The 22,091-nt window shown below is 57.4% G+C and overlaps 1 protein-coding gene across 1 annotated transcript in view; it reads left to right on the top strand.

Annotated features, from left to right (window-relative positions):
* Window positions 1-22,091, top strand: part of CPSF1 (cleavage and polyadenylation specific factor 1) — a 168,648-nt gene that overhangs the window by 109,058 nt on the left and 37,499 nt on the right. Inside the window, 7 exon segments of the mRNA XM_074558745.1 lie at window positions 1,818-1,895; window positions 1,897-1,980; window positions 7,426-7,578; window positions 12,042-12,158; window positions 14,821-14,911; window positions 18,011-18,024; window positions 18,026-18,096. Coding sequence (XP_074414846.1) covers window positions 1,818-1,895; window positions 1,897-1,980; window positions 7,426-7,578; window positions 12,042-12,158; window positions 14,821-14,911; window positions 18,011-18,024; window positions 18,026-18,096 — 608 coding nt within the window.

The following is a 22,091-nucleotide window of genomic DNA, read 5'->3' as shown; positions in this document are numbered from 1 at the left end:
TTGGGGATGATTCTGGGGGGTATTTGGGGAGGATTTTGGGGGGTATTTGGGGAGGATTCTGGGGGGTATTTTGGGGACAATTTTGGGGGGTATTTGGGGACGATTCTGGGGGTGTTTGGGGGTATTTTGGGGACGATTTTGGGGTGGATTTGGAGACGATTCTGGGGGGTATTTGGGGAGGATTTGGGGGTTTTTGGGGACAGTTTTGGATGGGATTTGGGGAGGATTCTGGGGGGTATTTGGGGACAATTTTGGAGGGGATTTGGGGAGGATTTGGGGGTATTTTGGGGAAAGTTTTGGATGGGATTTGGAGACGATTCTGGGGGGTATTTGGGGAGTATTTTGGGGAGAATTTGGGATGATTTTTGTGGGAGATTTGGGGACGATTTTGGGGTGGATTTGGGGACGATTCTGGGGGGTATTTTGGGGACAGTTTTGGGGTGGATTTGGAGATGATTCTGGGGGTATTTGGGGAGGATTTTGGGGTATTTTGGGGACAGTTTTGGATGGGATTTGGGGACGATTCCGGGGGGTATTTGGGGACAATTTTGGAGGGGATTTGGGGACGATTTTTGGGGGAGATTTGGAGACGATTCTGGGGGGTATTTGGGGAGGATTTTGGGGAGAAATTAAGGATGATTTTTGTGGGAGATTTGGGGACAATTTTGGATGGGATTTGGGGGGTATTTGGGGATGATTCTGGGGGTATTTTAGGGGTATTTTGGATGGGATTTGGGGACGATTCTGGGGGGTATTTGGGGAGGATCCTGGGGGGTATTTGGGGAGGATTTTGGGGTGTTTTTGGGGGGTATTTGGGGAGGATTTGGGGGGTATTTTGGGGGGTATTTGGGGAGGATTTGGGGGCATTTGGGGAGAATTTTTGGGGTGGATTTGGGGACAATTTTGGGGTGGATTTGGAGATGATTCTGGGGGGTATTTGGGGAGGATTTTGGGGGGTATTTGGGACAATTTTGGATGGGATTTGGGGACGATTCTGGGGGGTATTTGGGGAGGATCCTGGGGGGTATTTGGGGACAATTTTGGATGGGATTTGGGGACAATTTTGGGGTGGATTTGGAGATGATTCTGGGGGGTATTTGGGGACGATTCTGGGGGGTATTTGGGGAGGATTTTGGGGTGTTTTTGGGGGGTATTTGGGGGACGATTCCGGGGGGTATTTGGGGAGGATTTTGGGGGTATTTGGGGACAATTTTGGATGGGATTTGGGGAGGATTTTGGGGGGTATTTGGGGAGGATCCTGGGGGGTATTTGGGGAGGATTTTGGGGACAGTTTTGGATGGGATTTGGAGACGATTCCGGGGGGTATTTGGGGAGGATTTTGGGGTGATTTTGGGGGGTATTTGGGGGTATTTTGGGGACAGTTTTGGATGGGATTTGGGGACAATTTTGGGGTGGATTTGGAGATGATTCTGGGGGGTATTTGGGGACAATTCTGGGGGGTATTTGGGGAGGATTTGGGGGTATTTTGGGGACAATTTTGGATGGGATTTGGGGAGGATTCCGGGGGGTATTTGGGGAGGATTTTGGGGGTATTTTGGGGGGTATTTGGGGAGGATTCTGGGGGGTATTTGGGGATGATTCTGGGGGGTATTTGGGGAGGATTTGGGGGTATTTGGGGACAGTTTTGGATGGGATTTGGGGACAATTTTGGATGGTATTTGGGGACGATTCCGGGGGTTATTTGGGGACAATTTTGGATGGGATTTGGGGAGTATTTTGGGGGGTATTTGGGGAGGATTTTGGGGTGATTTTTGGGGTTCCCACCCCCCAAACCCCCCCCCATCCGTGCCCCCCAGGTGCCCCACGGGATCAATTTCCGCGAGAAGAAGCCGAAGCCGTCGCGGAAGAAGCCGGAGGGGCCGGGGGGGGGCTCCGGGAGGGACCCCCGAGGAGCCGGCGGGACCCCGGGGCCGGGTGGCGCGGTTCCGGCCCTTCCACGACATCTACGGCTACTCGGGGGTGAGGGGCCCCAAAAATGGGATAGGGGCACCCCAAAAATGGGATCGGGGCACCCCAAAACCTTCCTGGGACCCCAAAAATGGGATCGGGGCACCCCAAAAATGGGGTGGGGGGACCCCAAATCTAGGGAGTGGGACCCCAAAACACAACAGGGACCCCAAAAATGGGATGGGGGCACCCCAAAAATGGGGTGGGGGGACCCCAGAAATGGGGTGGGGGGACCCCAAAACACAACAGGGACCCCAAAACCCATCAGGGACCCCAGATCTGGGTGGTGGGACCCCAAAAATGGGATCGGGGCACCCCAAAACCTTCCTGGGACCCCCAAATCTGCCCCTTCCACGACATCTATGGATACTCGGGGGTGAGAGACCCCAAAAACGGGGCGGGGGGACCCCTAAACACAACAGGGACCCCAAAAATGGGATCGGGGCACCCCAAAACACAACAGGGACCCCAAAAATGAGATGGGGGCACCCCAAAACCTTCCTGGGACCCCAAAAATGGGATGGGGGCACCCCAAAACCTTCCTGGGACCCCAAAAACGGGGTCGGGGGACCCCAAAAATGGGGTGGGGGGACCCAAAAAATGGGATCGGGGCACCCCAAAACACAACAGGGACCCCAAAAATGGGGTGGGGGGACCCGAAAACACAACAGGGACCCCAAAAATGGGATGGGAGCACCCCAAAAATGGGATGGGGGCACCCCAAAACCTTCCTGGGACCCCAAAACCCGTCAGGGACCCCAAAACTCACCAGGGACCCCAAAATCCATCAGGGAACCCAAACCTGCCCCTTCCACGACATCTACGGCTACTCGGGGGTGAGGGGCCCAAACACGGGGTGGGGGCACCCCAAAAACTGCCAGGGACCCCAAAACCCAACAGGGACCCCAAAACACAACAGGGACCCCAAAAATGGGATCGGGGCACCCTAAAACACAACAGGGACCCCTAAACCCATCAGGGACCCCAAATCTGGGGAGTGGGACCCCAAAACCCAACAGGGAGCCCAAAATCCATCAGGGACCCCAAAAGTGCCGGGGATCCTAAATCTTGGGAGTGGGACCCCAAAACCCACCTGGGACCCCCAAATCCGCCCCTTCCACGACATCTATGGCTACTCGGGGGTGAGGGGCGCAAAAACGGGCTGGGGGCACCCCAAAACACAACAGGGACCCCAAAACTCACCAGGGACCCCAAAAATGGGATGGGGGCACCCCAAAACCTTCCTGGGACCCCAAAAATGGGGTGGGGGGACCCCAAAACACAACAGGGACCCCAGAAATGGGATGGGGGCACCCCAAAACACAGCAGGGACCCCAAAACCTGTCAGGGACCCCAAAAATGGGATGGGGGCAACACAAAACCTTCCTGGGACCCAAAAACCCATCAGGGACCCCAAAAATGGGATCGGGGCACCCCAAAACCTTCCTGGGACCCCAAAACCTAACAGGGACCCCAAATCTGCCCCTTCCACGACATCTATGGATACTCGGGGATGAGAGACCCCAAAAACGGGGTGGGGGGGACCCCAAAACACAACAGGGACCCCAAAACCCAACAGGGACCCCAAATCCATCAGGGATCATGAATCTGGGGGGTGGGACCCCAAATCTGGGGAGTGGGACCCCAACACTCACCAGGGACCCCAAAACCCACAAGGGTCCCCAAATCTGGGGAGTGGGACCCCAAAATCTATCAGGGACCCCAAAACCATCCAGGGACCCCAAAACTGGGGCCTGGGACCCCAAATCCAACCAGGGACCCCAAAATCCATTGGGGACCCCAAATCCATGGTGTAGGACCCAAAATCCATCAGGGACGCCAAATCCATGGGGTGAGACCCCAAAACCATCCAGGAACCCCAAAACTGGGGCCTGGGACCCCAAAACCCATCAGGTCCCCCAAATCTGGGAGGTGGGACCCCAAAACCCATCAGGGACCCCAAATCTGGGGAGTGGGACCCCAAAACCAGCGAGGGACCCCAAATCTGTCCTCAGGTGTCCCTCACCTGTGCCAGGTGTTCACCTGCAGCCCCTCCCCACAGTGGGTGCTGCTCAGGGGGTCCCTGGGGCTCCCTGTCCCCATTCCTGGCAGGTTTTGGGTGTCCCCAAGTGTGACCAGGTGTGTCTCACCTGTCCCCCACCTGTCCCAGGTGTTCACCTGCGACCCCTCCCTGCTCTGGGTGACCCATTCCTGGGTGTTCCTGGGGGTCCCTGTCCCCAATCCTGGCAGGTTTTGGGTGTCCCTGGGTGTACCCAGCTGTGTCTCACCTGTCCCTCACCTGTCCAGGTGTTGACCTGCAGTCCCTCCCCGCACTGGGTGCTGCTGATGGGCTCTGGGTGCCCCATTCCCAGGGGTCCCTGGGTGTCCCTGTCCCCATCCCCAGGTGTCCCTCCCCTGTCTCACCTGTGCCAGGTGTTCACCTGTGACCCCTCCCTGCTCTGGGTGTCCCATTCCTGGGGGTCCCTGTCCCCATTCCTGGCGGGTTTTGGGTGTCCCCAGCTGTCCCCAGGTGTGTCTCACCTGTCTCCTTTGTCTCACCCGTCCCTCACCTGTCCCTCACCCGTCCCTCACCTGTCCCTCACCTGTCCCTCACCTGTCCCTCACCTGTGCCAGGTGTTCACCTGTGACCTCTCCCTGCTCTGGGTGCCCCATTCCTGGGGGTCCCTGTCCCCAATCCTGGGGGTCCCTGTCCCCAATTCTGGGTGTCCCTGTCCCCATCCCCAGGTGTCCCTCACCTGTCACCTGTCTCACCTGTCCCTCCCCTGTCTCACCTGTCCAGGTGTTCACCTGCGACCCCTCCCTGCTCTGGGTGCCCCATTCCCGGGTGTCCCTGTCCCCAATCCTGGGGGTCCCTGGGTGTCCCTGTCCCCATCCCCAGCTATCCCCAGGTGTCACCAGCTGTCCCCAGGTGTCACCAGGTGTCCCTCCCCTGTGCCAGGTGTTCACCTGCGGCCCCTCCCCGCACTGGGTGCTGCTGATGGGCTCTGAGTGCCCCAATCCTGGGGGTCCCTGTCCCCATCCCCAGGTGTCCCCAGGTGTGTCTCACCTGTCCCTCACCTGTGCCAGGTGTTCACCTGCAGCCCGTCCCCGCACTGGGTGCTGCTCACCGGCTCTGGGTGCCCCATTCCCGGGGGTCCCTGTCCCCAATCCTGGGGGTCCCTGTCCCCATTCCCTGGTGTCCCCAGGTGTCCCTCACCTGTCTCACCTGTCCCTCACCTGTGCCAGGTGTTCATCTGCGGCCCCTCCCCGCACTGGGTGCTGCTCACAGGCTCTGGGTGCCCCATTCCCGGGGGTCCCTGGGTGTCCCTGTCCCCATCCCCAGGTGTCCCAGGTGTGTCTCACCTGTCTCACCTGCCCAGGTGTTCATCTGCGGCCCCTCCCTGCACTGGGTGCTGCTCACAGGTCGGGGTGCCCCATTCCCGGGGGTCCCTGTCCCCAATCCTGGGGGTCCCTGGGTGTCCCCAGCTGTCCCCAGGTGTGTCTCACCTGTCCCTCACCTGTCCAGGTGTTCACCTGCGTCCCCTCCCCACACTGGGTGCTGCTCACCGGCTCTGGGTGCCCCATTCCCGGGGGTCCCTGTCCCCAATTCTGGGGGTCCCTGGGTGTCCCTGTCCCCATCCCCAGCTGTCCCCAGGTGTGTCTCACCTGTCCCACCTGCCCAGGTGTTCATCTGCGGCCCGTCCCCGCACTGGGTGCTGCTCACCGGCTCTGGGTGCCCCATTCCCAGGGGTCCCTGGGTGTCCCTGTCCCCATCCCCAGGTGTCCCTCACCTGTCACCTGTCTCACCTGTCCCTCCCCTGTCTCACCTGCCCAGGTGTTCATCTGCGGCCCGTCCCCGCACTGGGTGCTGCTCACAGGTCGGGGTGCCCCATTCCCGGGGGTCCCTGTCCCCAATCCTGGGTGTCCCTGGGTGTCCCTGTCCCCATCCCCAGCTGTCCCCAGCTGTGCCCAGGTGTGTCTCACCTGTCTCACCTGTCCAGGTGTTCATCTGCGGCCCGTCCCCGCACTGGGTGCTGCTCACCGGCAGGGGCGCTCTGGGTGCTCCATTCCTGGGGGTCCCTGTCCCCAATCCTGGGGGTCCCTGGGTGTCCCTGTCCCCCTCCCCAGCTGTCCCTCACCTGTCTCATCTGTCCCTCACCTGTCTCACCTGTCCAGGTGTTCACCTGCGACCCCTCCCTGCTCTGGGTGCCCCATTCCTGGGGGTCCCTGTCCCCAATCCTGGGGGTCCCTGGGTGTTCCTGTCCCCATCCCCAGGTGTCCCCAGGTGTCCCCAGGTGTGTCTCACCTGTCCCTCACCTGCCCAGGTGTTCATCTGCGGCCCCTCCCCGCACTGGGTGCTGCTCACAGGTCGGGGTGTCCCATTCCTGGGGGTCCCTGTCCCCAATCCTGGGGGTCCCTGTCCCCAATCCTGGGTGTTCCTGTCCCCAGGTGTGTCTCACCTACCCCACCTGTACCAGGTGTTCACCTGCGACCCCTCCCTGCTCTGGGTGTCCCATTCCCGGGGGTCCCTGGGTGTCCCTGTCCCCAGTCCTGGCGGGTTTTGGGTGTCCCTGGTTGTCCCCAGGTGTGTCTCACCTGTCTCACCTGTGCCAGGTGTTCATCTGCGGCCCCTCCCCGCACTGGGTGCCCCATTCCCGGGGGTCCCTGTCCCCAATCATGGGTGTCCCTGGGTGTCCCTGTCCTCAATTCTGGGGGTCCCTGGGTGTCCCTGGGTGTCCCCAGCTGTGCCAGGTGTGTCTCACCTGTCCCTCACCTGTCCAGGTGTTCACCTGCGGCCCGTCCCCGCACTGGGTGCTGCTCACAGGCTCTGGGCGTCCCATTCCTGGGGGTCCCTGTCCCCAATTCTGGGGGTCCCTGGGTGTCCCTGTCCCCATCCCCAGCTGTCCCCAGCTGTGCCCAGGTGTGTCTCACCTGTCCCTCACCTGTGCCAGGTGTTCATCTGCGGCCCGTCCCCGCACTGGGTGCTGCTCACCGGCTCTGGGTGCCCCATTCCCGGGGGTCCCTGTCCCCAATCCTGGGTGTCCCTGGGTGTCCCTGTCCCCATCCCCAGGTGTGTCTCACCTGTCTCACCTGTGCCAGGTGTTCACCTGCGGCCCATCCCCGCACTGGGTGCTGCTGATGGGCTCTGGGTGCCCCATTCCCGGGTGTCCCTGGGGGTCCCTGTCCCCAATCCTCGGGGTCCCTGTCCCCAATCCTGGGTGTCCCTGGGTGTCCCTGTCCCCATCCCCAGCTGTGCCCAGGTGTGTCTCACCTGTCCCTCACCTGTGCCAGGTGTTCATCTGCGGCCCGTCCCCGCACTGGGTGCTGCTCACCGGCAGGGGTGCTCTGGGTGCCCCATTCCCGGGTGTCCCTGTCCCCAATCCTGGGGGTCCCTGTCCCCATCCCCAGGTGTCCCCAGCTGTCCCAGGTGTCACCAGGTGTTTCTCACCTGTCCAGGTGTTCATCTGCGGCCCGTCCCCGCACTGGGTGCTGCTCACCGGCAGGGGCGCCCTCCGCCTGCACCCCATGGGCATCGACGGCCCCGTGGAATCGTTCGCGCCCTTCCACAACGTCAACTGCCCCAAGGGCTTCCTGTACTTCAACCGGCAGGTGGGTACACCTGGGCACACCTGGGCACACACCTGGGCACACCTGGGCACACACCTGGGCACACCCAAACTGCCCCAAGGGCTTCCTGTACTTCAACCGCCAGGTGGGTACACCTGGCACACCTGGGCACACCTGGGCACACACCTGGGCACACCTGGGGGCACCTGAGATACACCCGGGCACAGCTGGGCACACACCTGGGCACACACCTGGGCACAACCAAACTGCCCCAAGGGCTTCCTGTACTTCAACCGCCAGGTGGGTACACCTGGCACACACCTGGGTACACACCTGGGGGCACCTGAGATACACCTGGCACACCTGGGCACACACCTGGCACACCTGGGCACACCTGGGTACACACATGGGTACACCCAAACTGCCCCAAGGGCTTCCTGTACTTCAACCGACAGGTGGGTACACCTGGCACACCTGGGCACACCTGGGTACACCTGGGGGCACCTGGGGACACCTGGGCACACACATGGGCACAGCTGGGGGCACCTGAGATACACCCGGGCACAGCTGGGCACACACCTGGGTACACCTGGGCACACCTGGCACACACCTGGGCACACACCTGGGTACACCTGGGCACACCTGGGCACAGCTGGAAAGGCCCCAGACCCTTTTTGGGATCACTTTGGGATGTTTGGGGTTAATTTGGGGATGTTTTGGGGTGTTCCAGGCTGAGTTAAGGATCAGGATCCATTTTTGGGGCGATTTTGGGATATTTTGGTTTCAGGGTGAATTAAGGATCAGCATGCTCCCCATACCTGTCCTGTGTTTGGTGTAACTTTGGGTTAATTTTGGTTAATTTGAGTTAATTTTGGTTAATTTTGGTTAATTTCAGGGTGAGCTGAGGATCAGTGTCCTCCCCGCGTACCTGTCCTGTGTTTGGTGTAATTTAGGTTAATTAATTTTGGTTAATTTTGGTTAATTTCAGGGTGAGCTCAGGATCAGTGTCCTCCCTGCGTACCTGTCGTGTGTTTGGTGTAATTTAGGTTAATTAATTTTGGTTAATTTCAGGGTGAATTAAGGATCAGCGTGCTCCCTGTACCTGTCGTGTGTTTGGTGTAATTTAGGTTAATTAATTTTGGTTAATTTTATTTTAGGGTGAATTAAGGATCAGTGTCCTCCCCGCGTACCTGTCCTGTGTTTGGTGTAATTTAGGTTAATTAATTTTGGTTAATTTTGGTTAATTTCAGGGTGAGCTGAGGATCAGTGTCCTCCCTGCGTACCTGTCGTGTGTTTGGTGAATTTGGGTTAATTAATTTTGGTTAATTTTGGTTAATTTCAGGGTGAATTAAGGATCAGTGTCCTCCCCGCGTACCTGTCGTGTGTTTGGTGTAATTTGGGTTAATTAATTTTGGTTAATTTTATTTTAGGGTGAAATAAGGATCAGTGTCCTCCCCGCTTACCTGTCGTGTGTTTGGTGTAATTTAGGTTAATTAATTTTGGTTAATTTTATTTCAGGGTGAATTAAGGATCAGCGTGCTCCCCGCGTACCTGTCGTGTGTTTGGTGTAATTTAGGTTAATTAATTTTGGTTAATTTTATTTTAGGGTGAATTAAGGATCAGCGTGCTCCCCGCGTACCTGTCCTGTGTTTGGTGTAATTTAGGTTAATTAATTTTGGTTAATTTTGGTTAATTTCAGGGTGAGCTGAGGATCAGCGTGCTCCCTGTACCTGTCGTGTGTTTGGTGTAATTTAGGTTAATTAATTTTGGTTAATTTCAGGGTGAATTAAGGATCAGCGTGCTCCCCGCGTACCTGTCCTGTGTTTGGTGTAATTTAGGTTAATTAATTTTGGTTAATTTTATTTTAGGGTGAATTAAGGATCAGTGTCCTCCCCGCGTACCTGTCGTGTGTTTGGTGTAATTTGGGTTAATTAATTTTGGTTAATTTTGGTTAATTTCAGGGTGAATTAAGGATCAGTGTCCTCCCCGCGTACCTGTCGTGTGTTTGGTGTAATTTAGGTTAATTAATTTTGGTTAATTTCAGGGTGAATTAAGGATCAGTGTCCTCCCCGCGTACCTGTCCTGTGTTTGGTGTAATTTAGGTTAATTAATTTTGGTTAATTTCAGGGTGAATTAAGGATCAGTGTCCTCCCTGCGTACCTGTCGTGTGTTTGGTGTAATTTAGGTTAATTAATTTTGGTTAATTTCAGGGTGAATTAAGGATCAGCGTGCTCCCTGCGTACCTGTCGTGTGTTTGGTGTAATTTAGGTTAATTAATTTAGGTTAATTTTGGTTAATTTCAGGGTGAATTGAGGATCAGCGTCCTCCCCGCGTACCTGTCGTGTGTTTGGTGTAATTTAGGTTAATTAATTTTTGTTAATTTTGGTTAATTTCAGGGTGAATTAAGGATCAGTGTCCTCCCCGCGTACCTGTCCTGTGTTTGGTGTAATTTAGGTTAATTAATTTTGGTTAATTTTATTTCAGGGTGAATTAAGGATCAGTGTCCTCCCCGCTTACCTGTCCTGTGTTTGGTGTAATTTAGGTTAATTAATTTTGGTTAATTTTGGTTAATTTCAGGGTGAATTAAGGATCAGTGTCCTCCCCGCGTACCTGTCGTGTGTTTGGTGTAATTTAGGTTAATTAATTTTGGTTAATTTTATTTTAGGGTGAATTAAGGATCAGTGTCCTCCCCGCGTACCTGTCCTGTGTTTGGTGTAATTTAGGTTAATTAATTTTGGTTAATTTTATTTTAGGGTGAATTAAGGATCAGCGTGCTCCCTGTACCTGTCCTGTGTTTGGTGTAATTTGGGTTAATTAATTTTGGTTAATTTCAGGGTGAATTAAGGATCAGTGTCCTCCCCGCGTACCTGTCGTGTGTTTGGTGTAATTTAGGTTAATTAATTTTGGTTAATTTTGTTTTAGGGTGAATTAAGGATCAGTGTCCTCCCTGCGTACCTGTCCTGTGTTTGGTGTAATTTAGGTTAATTAATTTTGGTTAATTTTATTTTAGGGTGAATTAAGGATCAGTGTCCTCCCCGCGTACCTGTCGTGTGTTTGGTGTAATTTAGGTTAATTAATTTTGGTTAATTTTATTTTAGGGTGAATTAAGGATCAGCGTGCTCCCCGCGTACCTGTCGTGTGTTTGGTGTAATTTAGGTTAATTAATTTTGGTTAATTTCAGGGTGAATTAAGGATCAGTGTCCTCCCCGCGTACCTGTCCTGTGTTTGGTGTAATTTAGGTTAATTAATTTTGGTTAATTTTATTTTAGGGTGAATTAAGGATCAGTGTCCTCCCCGCGTACCTGTCGTGTGTTTGGTGTAATTTGGGTTAATTAATTTTGGTTAATTTTATTTTAGGGTGAATTAAGGATCAGTGTCCTCCCCGCGTACCTGTCGTGTGTTTGGTGTAATTTAGGTTAATTAATTTAGGTTAATTTTTGTTAATTTCAGGGTGAGCTCAGGATCAGTGTCCTCCCTGCGTACCTGTCCTGTGTTTGGTGTAATTTGGGTTAATTTTGGTTAATTTTTGTTTATTTTAGGGTGAATTAAGGATCAGTGTCCTCCCCGTGTACCTGTCGTGTGTTTGGTGTAATTTAGGTTAATTAATTTTGGTTAATTTTGGTTAATTTCAGGGTGAGCTGAGGATCAGTGTCCTCCCCGCGTACCTGTCGTGTGTTTGGTGTAATTTAGGTTAATTAATTTTGGTTAATTTTATTTTAGGGTGAATTAAGGATCAGCGTCCTCCCCACGTACCTGTCCTGTGTTTGGTGTAATTTAGGTTAATTAATTTTGGTTAATTTTGGTTAATTTCAGGGTGAGCTGAGGGTCAGCGTCCTCCCTGCGTACCTGTCGTGTGTTTGGTGTAATTTAGTTTAATTAATTTTGGTTAATTTCAGGGTGAATTGAGGATCAGTGTCCTCCCCGCGTACCTGTCCTGTGTTTGGTGTAATTTAGGTTAATTAATTTTGGTTAATTTCAGGGTGAATTGAGGATCAGCGTGCTCCCCGCGTACCTGTCGTGTGTTTGGTGTAATTTAGGTTAATTAATTTTGGTTAATTTTATTTCAGGGTGAATTAAGGATCAGCGTCCTCCCTGCGTACCTGTCCTGTGTTTGGTGTAATTTAGGTTAATTAATTTTGGTTAATTTTATTTTAGGGTGAATTGAGGATCAGTGTCCTCCCTGCGTACCTGTCCTGTGTTTGGTGTAATTTAGGTTAATTAATTTTGGTTAATTTCAGGGTGAATTAAGGATCAGTGTCCTCCCCGCGTACCTGTCGTGTGTTTGGTGTAATTTAGGTTAATTAATTTTGGTTAATTTTATTTTAGGGTGAATTAAGGACCAGCGTCCTCCCCGCGTACCTGTCCTGTGTTTGGTGTAATTTAGGTTAATTAATTTTTGTTAATTTCAGGGTGAGCTCAGGATCAGCGTGCTCCCTGTACCTGTCGTGTGTTTGGTGTAATTTAGGTTAATTAATTTTGGTTAATTTTGGTTAATTTTATTTTAGGGTGAATTAAGGATCAGTGTCCTCCCCGCGTACCTGTCGTACGACGCCCCCTGGCCCGTGCGCAAGATCCCCCTGCGCTGCACCGCCCACTACGTGGCCTACCACGTGGAGTCCAAGGTGGGCACACCTGGGCACACCTGGGCACACCTGAGTATTGTCAGAACACACCTGGGCACAGCAACATCACACCCGGCTACACCTGGGTACAGCCAGAACACACCTGGGCACACCTGGACACACCTGGGCACACCTGGGCACAGCAACACCACACCCAGGTACACCTGGGTACAGCCAGAACACACCTGAGCACACCTGGGCACACCTGGGCATACCCACAATACACCCAGAGCATACATGGGCACACCTGGGCACACCCACACCACACCCAGGTGCACCTGGGTACAGCCAGAACACACCTGAGCACACCTGGGCACACCTGGGCATACTCACATTACACCTGGGCACAGCCACAACACACCTGGGCACACCTGGGCACACCTGGGTACAGCCAGAACACACTTAGGCACAGCCACAACACACCTGGGCACATCTGGGCATGGCCAGAGCACACCTGGGCACACCTGGGCATACCCACAATACACCCAGAGCATACCTGGGCACACCTGGGCACAGCAACACCACACCCGGGTGCACCTGGGTACAGCCAGAACACACCTGAGCACACCTGGACACACCTGGGCATACTCACATTACACCTGGGCACAGCCACAACACACCTGGGCACACCTGGGCATGGCCAGAGCACACCTGGGCACACCCACACCACACCCGGGTGCACCTGGGTACAGCCAGAACACACGTGGGCACACCTGGGCACACACCTGGGCATACCCACAATACATCCAGGCACACCTGGGCCCACACCTGGACACACCTGGGCATACTCACATTACACCTGGGCACAGCCACAACACACCTGGGCACACCTGGGCACGGCCAGAGCACACCTGGGCACAGCCAGAACACACCTGGGCACACCTGGATATGGTCAGGATACACCTGGGCACACCCACAACACACTTGGGCACACCTGAGGCACTCCACAATACACCTGGGCACACCTGGGGCACACCCACAACACACCTGGGCACACCTGGGCACAGCCAGGACAAACCTGGGGGGAGGTCCTGGGGAATTTTGGGGGGTCCCGGGGGGTTTTGGGGATTTTGGGGGATTTTGGGGAGGGGTCTCAGCGCTGCTCCCCCCCAGGTGTCCATGGGGGATTTTGGGGGTCCCGGGGGATTTTGGGGGATTTTGGGGAGGGGTCTCAGCGCTGCCCCCCCCAGGTGTCCATGGGGGATTTTGGGGAGGGGTCTCAGCCCTGCCCCCCCCCCAGGTGTACATGGAGGGATTTTGGGGGGTTTTGGGGGATTTTGGGGAGGGGTCTCAGCCCTGCTCCCCCCACCCAGGTGTACATGGGGGATTTTGGGGAGGGGTCTCAGCCCTGCTCCCCCACCCAGGTGTACATGGGGATTTTGGGGGTTTTGGGGGATTTTGGGGAGGGTCTCAGCGCTGCCCCCCCCCAGGTTGTCCATGGGGGATTTTGGGGGGTCCTGGGGGGTTTTGGGGGATTTTGGGAGGGGTCTCAGCTCTGCTCCCCCCCAGGTGTACATGGGGGATTTTGGGGGTCCCGGGGGATTTTGGGGGATTTTGGGAGGGGTCTCAGCGCTGCCCCCCCCCCCAGGTGGTACATGGGGGATTTTGGGGAGTTTTGGGGGATTTTGGGGAGGGGTCTCAGCCCTGCCCCCCCCCCCAGGTGTCCATGTGGGATTTGGGGGGTCCCGGGGGGTTTTGGGGGATTTTGGGAGGAGGTCTCAGCGCTGCCCCCCCCAGGTGTACATGGGGAATTTTGGCGGGGTTTTGGGGGATTTTGGGGAGGGGTCTCAGCGCTGCCCCCCCCCAGGTGTACATGGGGGATTTTGGGGGGTTTTTGGGGGATTTTGGGGGGGTCTCAGCCCTGCCCATCCCCCAGGTGTCCATGGGGGATTTTTGGGGAGGGGGTCTCAGCGCTGCCCCCCCCCAGGTGTACATGGGGAATTTGGGGGGTCCCGGGGATTTTGGGGGATTTTGGGGGGGGTCTCAGCCCTGCCCCCCCCCCGGTGTCATGGGGGATTTTGGGGGGTCCCGGGGGGTTTTGGGGGATTTTGGGGAGGGGTCTCAGCGCTGCCCCCCCCAGGTGTACATGGGGGATTTTGGGGGTCCCGGGGGGTTTTGGGGAGGGGTCTCAGCGCTGCCCCCCCCAGGTGTACATGGGGGATTTTGGGGGTCCCCGGGGGATTTTGGGGGTCCTGGGGGGTTTTGGGGGATTTTGGGGAGGGGTCTCAGCGCTGCCCCTCCCCCCCCAGGTGTCCATGGGGGATTTTGGGGGGTTTTGGGGGATTTTGGGGAGGGGTCTCAGCGCTGCCCCTCCCCCCAGGTGTACATGGGGGATTTTGGGGGGTTTTGGGGGATTTTGGGGAGGGGTCTCAGCGCTGCCCCCACCCCCAGGTTGTCCATGGGGGATTTTGGGGGGGTCTCAGCCCTGCCCCCCCCCAGGTGTACATGGGGGATTTTGGGGGGTCCCGGGGGGTTTTTGGGGAGGGGTCTCAGCCCTGCCCCCCCCCCCAGGTGTACATGGGGATTTTTGGGGGGTCCCGGGGGATTTTGGGGAGGGGTCTCAGCTCTGCCCCCCCCCAGGTGTCCATGGGGGATTTTGGGGGTTTTGGGGGATTTTGGGGGATTTTGGGGAGGGGTCTCAGCCCTGCCCCCCCCCCCCCAGGTGTACGCGGTGGCCACCAGCTCCCCCCACCCCTGCACGCGGATCCCGCGCATGACCGGGGAGGAGAAGGAGTTCGAGAGCATCGAGAGAGGTGAGGGCACCTGGGATAGAACCCTGGGATAGAACACCTGGGATAGAACACCTGGGATACACCTGGGGGCTCCTGGGGGCACCTGGGATACACCTGGGCACACCTGGGATAGACCTGGGGGGCAGCTGGGGCACCTGGGGACAGCTGGGGATACACCTGGGGGCACCTGGGATAGACCTGGGGGCACCTGGGATAGAACACCTGGGGGCTCCTGGGGGCACCTGGGATACACCTGGGTGCACCTGGGCACACCTGGGGCACCTGGGGACACCTGGGCACACCTGGGATACACCTGGGGACAGCTGGGACACCTGGGGACAGCTGGGGATACACCTGGGGGCACCTGGATAGACCTGGGGGCACCTGGGATAGAACACCTGGGGGCACCCTGGGGACACCTGGGACAGACCTGGGGGCACCTGGGATACACCTGGGGGCACCTGGGGACACCTGGGGGGACAGCTGGGATACACCTGGGGGCTCCTGGGGGTGGGCACCTGGGGACTCCTGGGATACACCTGGGGGCACCTGGGGACAGCTGGGGGCACCTGGGCACACCTGGGGGCACCTGGGATACACCTGGGGGCACCTGGGGACAGCTGGGGGCACCTGGGCACACCTGGGGGCACCTGGGATACACCTGGGGGGCACCTGGACACACCTGGGGGCTCCTGGGGGCACCTGGGATACACCTGGGGGCACCTGGGATACACCTGGGATACACCTGGGCACACCTGGGGGCACCTGGGATACACCTGGGGGCACCTGGGCACAGCTGGGGACACCTGGGGGCACCTGGGATAGAACACCTGGGGGCACCTGGGATACACCTGGGATACACCTGGGGGCACCTGGGATACACCTGGGGGCTCCTGGGGACACCTGGGATACACCTGGGGGCAGCTGGGGGCACCTGGGATACACCTGGGGGCAGCTGGGGGCACCTGGGATAGAACACCTGGGGACACCTGGGGGCACCTGGGGGCACCTGGGATAGAACACCTGGGATAGACCTGGGGGCATAGGGCATACACCTGGGATAGACCTGGGCACACCTGGGATACACCTGGGGGCACCTGGGCACACCTGGGATACACCTGGGATAGACCTGGGGGCACCTGGGGACACCTGGGATAGACCTGGGGGCACCTGGGGACACCTGGGGGCACCTGGGGACAGCTGGGGGCTCCTGGGATAGAACACCTGGGAGCACCTGGGGGCACCAGGGGGCACGTGGGATAGAACACCTGGGGGCACCTGGGATACACCTGGGGGCGCCTGGGGGCAGCTGGGCACACCTATGATACTCTTGGGGGCACCTGGGGGTACCTGGGGTCACATGGGGACAGTTTGGGGCACCTGGGATACACCTGGGGGCACCTGGGCACAGCTGGGGGCACCTGGGCACACCTGGGATACACCTGGGATAGACCTGGGGGCACCTGGGATAGACCTGGGCACACCTGGGATACACCTGGGATAGACCTGGGGGCACCTGGGATAGACCTGGGGGCACCTGGGCACACCTGGGATACACCTGGGGACACCTGGGGATACACCTGGCATAGTCCTGGGCACACCTGGGGGCACCTGGGATAGACCTGGGCACACCTTGGATAAACCTGGGCACACCTGGGGGCAGCTGGGCACACCTATGATACTCTTGGGGGCACCTGGGGGTACCTGGGGGTACCTGGGGTCACATGGGGACAGCTTGGGGACACCTGGGCACACCTGGACATGTCCCTGGGGACACCCCCAGATCTCTGTGTCCCCCCCAGTCCCAGTGTCCCCAGTACCAACACCCCCAGCATTCCCAGTGTCCCCGGTGTCCCCAGTGTCCCCAGTGCCCCCCGTGACCCTGTGTCCCCAATCCTAGTGTCCCCAGTGTCCCCCGATTCTCCCAATCCTGGTGTCCCCACTGCTCCCAGTGTCCCCAATCCCAGTGTCCCCCCTGTCCCCAGTATCCCCACTGTCCCCAGTGTCCCCAATCCCAGTGTCCCCCCCTGTCCCCATGTCCTCGCTGTCCCCCCTGGCCCTGTGTCCTCTCTCGGTGTCCCCAATCCCACTGTCCCCAGTGTCCCCAGTCCCCCCAGTGTCCCCAGTCCCAGTGTCCCCAATCCCAGTGTCCCCAGTCCCAGTGTCCCCACTGTCCCCATGTCCCCAATCCCACTGTCCCTAATCCCAATGTCTCCAGTGTCCCCAGTCCCCCGCAGTGTCCCCAATGTCCCCACTGTCCCCCCTGTCCGTGTCCCCTCTCAGTGTCCCCAGTGTCCCCAATATCCCCAGTGTCCCCACTGTCCCCAGTGTCCCCACTGTCCCCCCTGTCCGTGTCCCCTCTCAGTGTCCCCACTGTCCCCATGTCCCCGCTGTCCCCCCTGACCGTGTCCCCTCTGGGTGTCCCCAATCCCACTGTCCCTGCTGTCCCCTGACCGTGTCCCCAATCCCAGTGTCCCCAATATCCCCAGTGTCCCCAGTGTCCCCCCTGACCGTGTCCCCTCTCGGTGTCCCCGATGTCCCCATGTCCCCAGTGTCCCCCCCCCTGACCCTGTCCCCTCTCGGTGTCCCCAATCCCACTGTCCCTGCTGTCCCCTGACCGTGTCCCCAATCCCAGTGTCCCCAATGTCCCCAGTGTCCCCAATCCCAGTGTCCCCAATGTCCCCAGTGTCCCCAGTGTCCCCAATATCCCCAATGTCCCCAATGTCCCCAGTGTCCCCAGTGTCCCCAGTGTCCCCAGTGTCCCCTCCTGACCGTGTCCCCTCTGGGTGTCCCCAATATCCCCGATGTCCCAATGTCCCACTGTCCCCCCTGACCGTGTCCCCTCTCGGTGTCCCCGCTGTCCCCATGTCCCCAGTGTCCCCCCCCCGACCGTGTCCCCTCTCGGTGTCCCCAATCCCAGTGTCCCAGTGTCCCCAATGTCCCCACTGTCCCCAATGTCCCCAGTGTCCCCAGTGTCCCCAGTGTCCCCTGACCGTGTCCCCTCTCGGTGTCCCCAATCCCAGTGTCCCAGTGTCCCCAATGTCCCCAATATCCCCAGTGTCCCCACTGTCCCCAATGTCCCCAGTGTCCCCTGACCGTGTCCCCTCTGGGTGTCCCCAGACGAGCGCTACGTCCCCCCCCCAGCAGGAGGCCTTCAGCATCCAGCTCATCTCGCCCGTCAGCTGGGAGGCCATCCCCAACACCAGGTGGGACCCCAAAAACCCCAATATGTCCTTGGGAACCCCAAAATGTCCTGGGAACCCCAAAAATCCCAAACCCCTCAGTGACCCCATCCCCAACACCAGGTGTGTCCCCAAAAATACCCTAAATATACCCTAAATACACCTGGGAACCCCAAAAATCCCAAACCCCGCAGTGACCCCATCCCCAACACCAGGTGTGTCCCCAAAAATACCCTAAATATACCCTAAATACACCTGGGAACCCCAAAAATCCCAAACCCCACAGTGACCCATCCCCAACACCAGGTGTGTCCCCAAAAATACCCCAAAAATACCCTAAATACACCTGGGAACCCCAAAAATCCCAAACCCCGCAGTGACCCCATCCCCAACACCAGGTGTGTCCCCAAAAATACCCTAAATACACCTGGGAACCCCAAAAATCCCAAACCTCACAGTGACCCCATCCCCAACACGAGGTGGGACCCCAAAATGTGCTTGGGAACCCCAAAAATCCCAAACCCCACAGTGACCCCATCCCCAACACCAGGTGGGACCCCAAAAATACCCTAAATACACCTGGGAACCCCAAAAATCCCAAACCCCACAGTGACCCCATCCCCAACACCAGGTGGGACCCCAAAAATACCCTAAATACACCTGGGAACCCCAAAATGTCCTTGGGAACCCCGAAATGTCCTCAGGAAACCCGAAAATCCCAAACCCCACAGTGACCCCATCCCCAACACCAGGTGGGACTGGGACCCCCAAAAACCCCAAAATGTCCTTGGGAACCCCGAAATGTCCTGGGAACCCCAAAAATCCCCTCGGGAACCCCAAAAATCCCAAACCCCTCAGTGACCCCATCCCCAACACCAGGTGTGTCCCCAAAAATACCCTAAATACACCTGGGAACCCCAAAAATCCCAAACCCCACAGTGACCCCATCCCCAACACCAGGTGGGACCCCAAAATCACCTAAATACACCTGGGAACCCCAAAAATCCCAAACCCCTCAGTGACCCCATCCCCAACACCAGGTGTGTCCCCAAAATGTGCTTGGGAACCCCAAAAATCCCCTCAGGAACCCCAAAAATCCCAAACCCCTCAGTGACCCCATCCCCAACACCAGGTGGGACCCCAAAATCACCTAAACATCCTGGGAACCCCAAAAATCCCATTGAGAACCTCAAAATCCCAAACCCCACAGTGGCCTCATCCCCAACACCAGGTGGGACCCCAAAAATCCCATCAGGAGCCCCAGAAATCCTTCATGAACCCCAAAAATCCCAAACCCCACAGTGACCCCATCCCCAACACCAGGTGGGACCCCAAAATCACCTAAACATCCTAGGAACCCCAAAATGTCCTTGGGAACCCCGAAATATCCTGGGAACCCTAAAATGTCCTGGGAACCCCAAAAATCCCCTCAGGAACCCCAAAAATCCCAAACCCCTCAGTGGCCCCTACCCTAAATACACCTGGGAACCCCAAAAATCCCAAACCCCACAGTGACCCCATCCCCAACACCAGGTGGGACCCCAAAAATACCCCAAAAATACCCTAAATACACCTGGGAACCCCAAAATGTCCTTGGGAACCCCGAAATGTCCTGGGAACCCCAAAAATCCCAAACCCCACAGTGACCCCATCCCCAACACCAGGTGGGACCCCAAAAATACCCTAAATACATCTGGGAACCCCAAAAATCCCAAACCCCACAGTGACCCCATCCCCAACACCAGGTGGGACTGGGACCCCAAAAACCCCAAAATGTCCTTGGGAACCCCAAAATATCCTGGGAACCCCGAAATGTCCTGGGAACCCCAAAAATCCCAAACCCCTCAGTGACCCCATCCCCAACACCAGGTGGGACTGGGACCCCCAAAAACCCCAAAATGTCCTTGGGAACCCCAAAAATCCCAAACCCCACAGTGGCCCCATCCCCAACACCAGGTGTGTCCCCAAAAACCCCAAAATGTCCTTGGGAACCCCAAAATGTCCTTGGGAACCTCAAAAATCCCAAACCCCACAGTGGCCCCATCCCCAACACCAGGTGGGACCCCAAAAACCCCAAAATGTCCTTGGGAACCCCAAAATGTCCTTGGGAACCCCGAAAATCCCCTCAGGAACCCCAAAAATCCCAAACCCTGCACAACCCCATCCCCAACACCAGGTGGGACCCCAAAATCACCTAAATACACCTGGGAACCCCAAAAATCCCAAACCCCACAGTGACCCCATCCCCAACACCAGGTGGGACCCCAAAATGTGCTTGGGAACCCCGAAAATCCCCTCAGGAACCCCAAAAATCCCAAACCCCTCAGTGACCCCATCCCCAACACCAGGTGGGACCCCAAAATCACCTAAATACACCTGGGAACCCCAAAAATCCCAAACCCCACAGTGACCCCATCCCCAACACCAGGTGGGACCCCAAAATGTGCTTGGGAACCCCAAAAATCCCCTCAGGAACCCCAAAAATCCCAAACCCCACAGTGGCCCCATCCCCAACACCAGGTGGGGCCCCAAAAATACCCTAAATACACCTGGGAACCCCAAAAATCCCAAACCCCACAGTGACCCCATCCCCAACACCAGGTGGGACTGGGACCCCAAAAACCCCAAAATGTCCTTGGGAACCCCGAAATGTCCTGGGAACCCCAAAAAATCCTATTGGAAACCCCAAAACGTCCTGGGAACCCCAAAAATCCCAAACCCCGCAGTGACCCCATCCCCAACACCAGGTGTGTCCCCAAAATGTGCTTGGGAACCCCAAAAATCCCAAACCCCGCAGTGACCCCATCCCCAACACCAGGTGGGACCCCAAAATCACCTAAATCCCATTGGGAACCCCAAAATGTCCTTGGGAACCCCAAAAATCCCAAACCCCTCAGTGACCCATCCCCAACACCAGGTGTGTCCCCAAAAATACCCTAAATACACCTGGGAACCCCAAAAATCCCCTCAGGAACCCCAAAAATCCGAAACCCCACAGTGACCCATCCCCAACACCAGGTGGGACCCCAAAATGTGCTTGGGAACCCCAAAAATCCCCTCAGGAACCCCAAAAATCCCAAACCCCACAGTGAACCCATCCCCAACACCAGGTGGGACCCCAAAAATACCCTAAATACACCTGGGAACCCCAAAATGTCCTGGGAACCCCAAAAATCCCAAACCCTGCACAACCCCATCCCCAACACCAGGTGGGACCCCAAAATCTCCTGTGCCCACCTGTGCCCAGGATGGCCCTGGAGGAGCGGGCACACATCACCTGCATGGGGTGACCTGAGCCACACCTGGGGTGCCCACCCTGACCCCCCCATGTCTCACCTGTGCCCACCTGGTCCCACCTGTGCCCACCTGTGCAGGATCACCCTGGAGGAGCGGGCACACACCTGCATGGGGTGACCTGAGCCACACCTGGGGCACCACCTGAGCCACATGTGGAATGTCACCTGAGACCCCTGGGGTGCCCCCTGATCCCCCCATGTCTCACTTGTGCCCACCTGTGCCCACCGTGACCTCACCTGTGCCCGCCCTGAGCTCACCTGGTCCCACCTGTGCAGGATGGCCCTGGAGGAGCGGGCACACATCTGCATGGGGTGACCTGAGCCACACCTGGGGTGCCCACCCTGACCCCCCCCATGTCTCACCTGTGCCCACCTGTGCCCACCCTGAGCTCACCTGGTCCCACCTGTGCAGGATCGCCCTGGAGGAGCGGGCACACATCTGCATGGGGTGACCTGAGCCACACCTGGGGTGCCCACCCTGACCCCCCCATGTCTCACCTGTGCCCACCTGTGCCCACCCTGAGCTCACCTGTGCCCACCCTGAGCTCACCTGTGCCCACCTATGCCCAGGATTGCGCTGGAGGAGCGGGCACACACCTGCATGGGGTGACCTGAGCCACACCTGGAGTGCCCCTCTGACCCCACCCTGACCCCACCCTGGTCTCACCTGTGCCCACCCTGACCTCACCTGTGCCCACCTGTGCCCACCCTGACCTCACCTGT

The sequence above is a fragment of the Zonotrichia albicollis genome, chromosome 1, assembly GCF_047830755.1.
Source record: "Zonotrichia albicollis isolate bZonAlb1 chromosome 1, bZonAlb1.hap1, whole genome shotgun sequence".
NCBI classification, from domain to species: Eukaryota; Metazoa; Chordata; class Aves; order Passeriformes; family Passerellidae; genus Zonotrichia; species Zonotrichia albicollis.
Note: the sequence above shows the minus strand (reverse complement) of the source record. Positions and strands in the feature narration are given on the sequence as shown.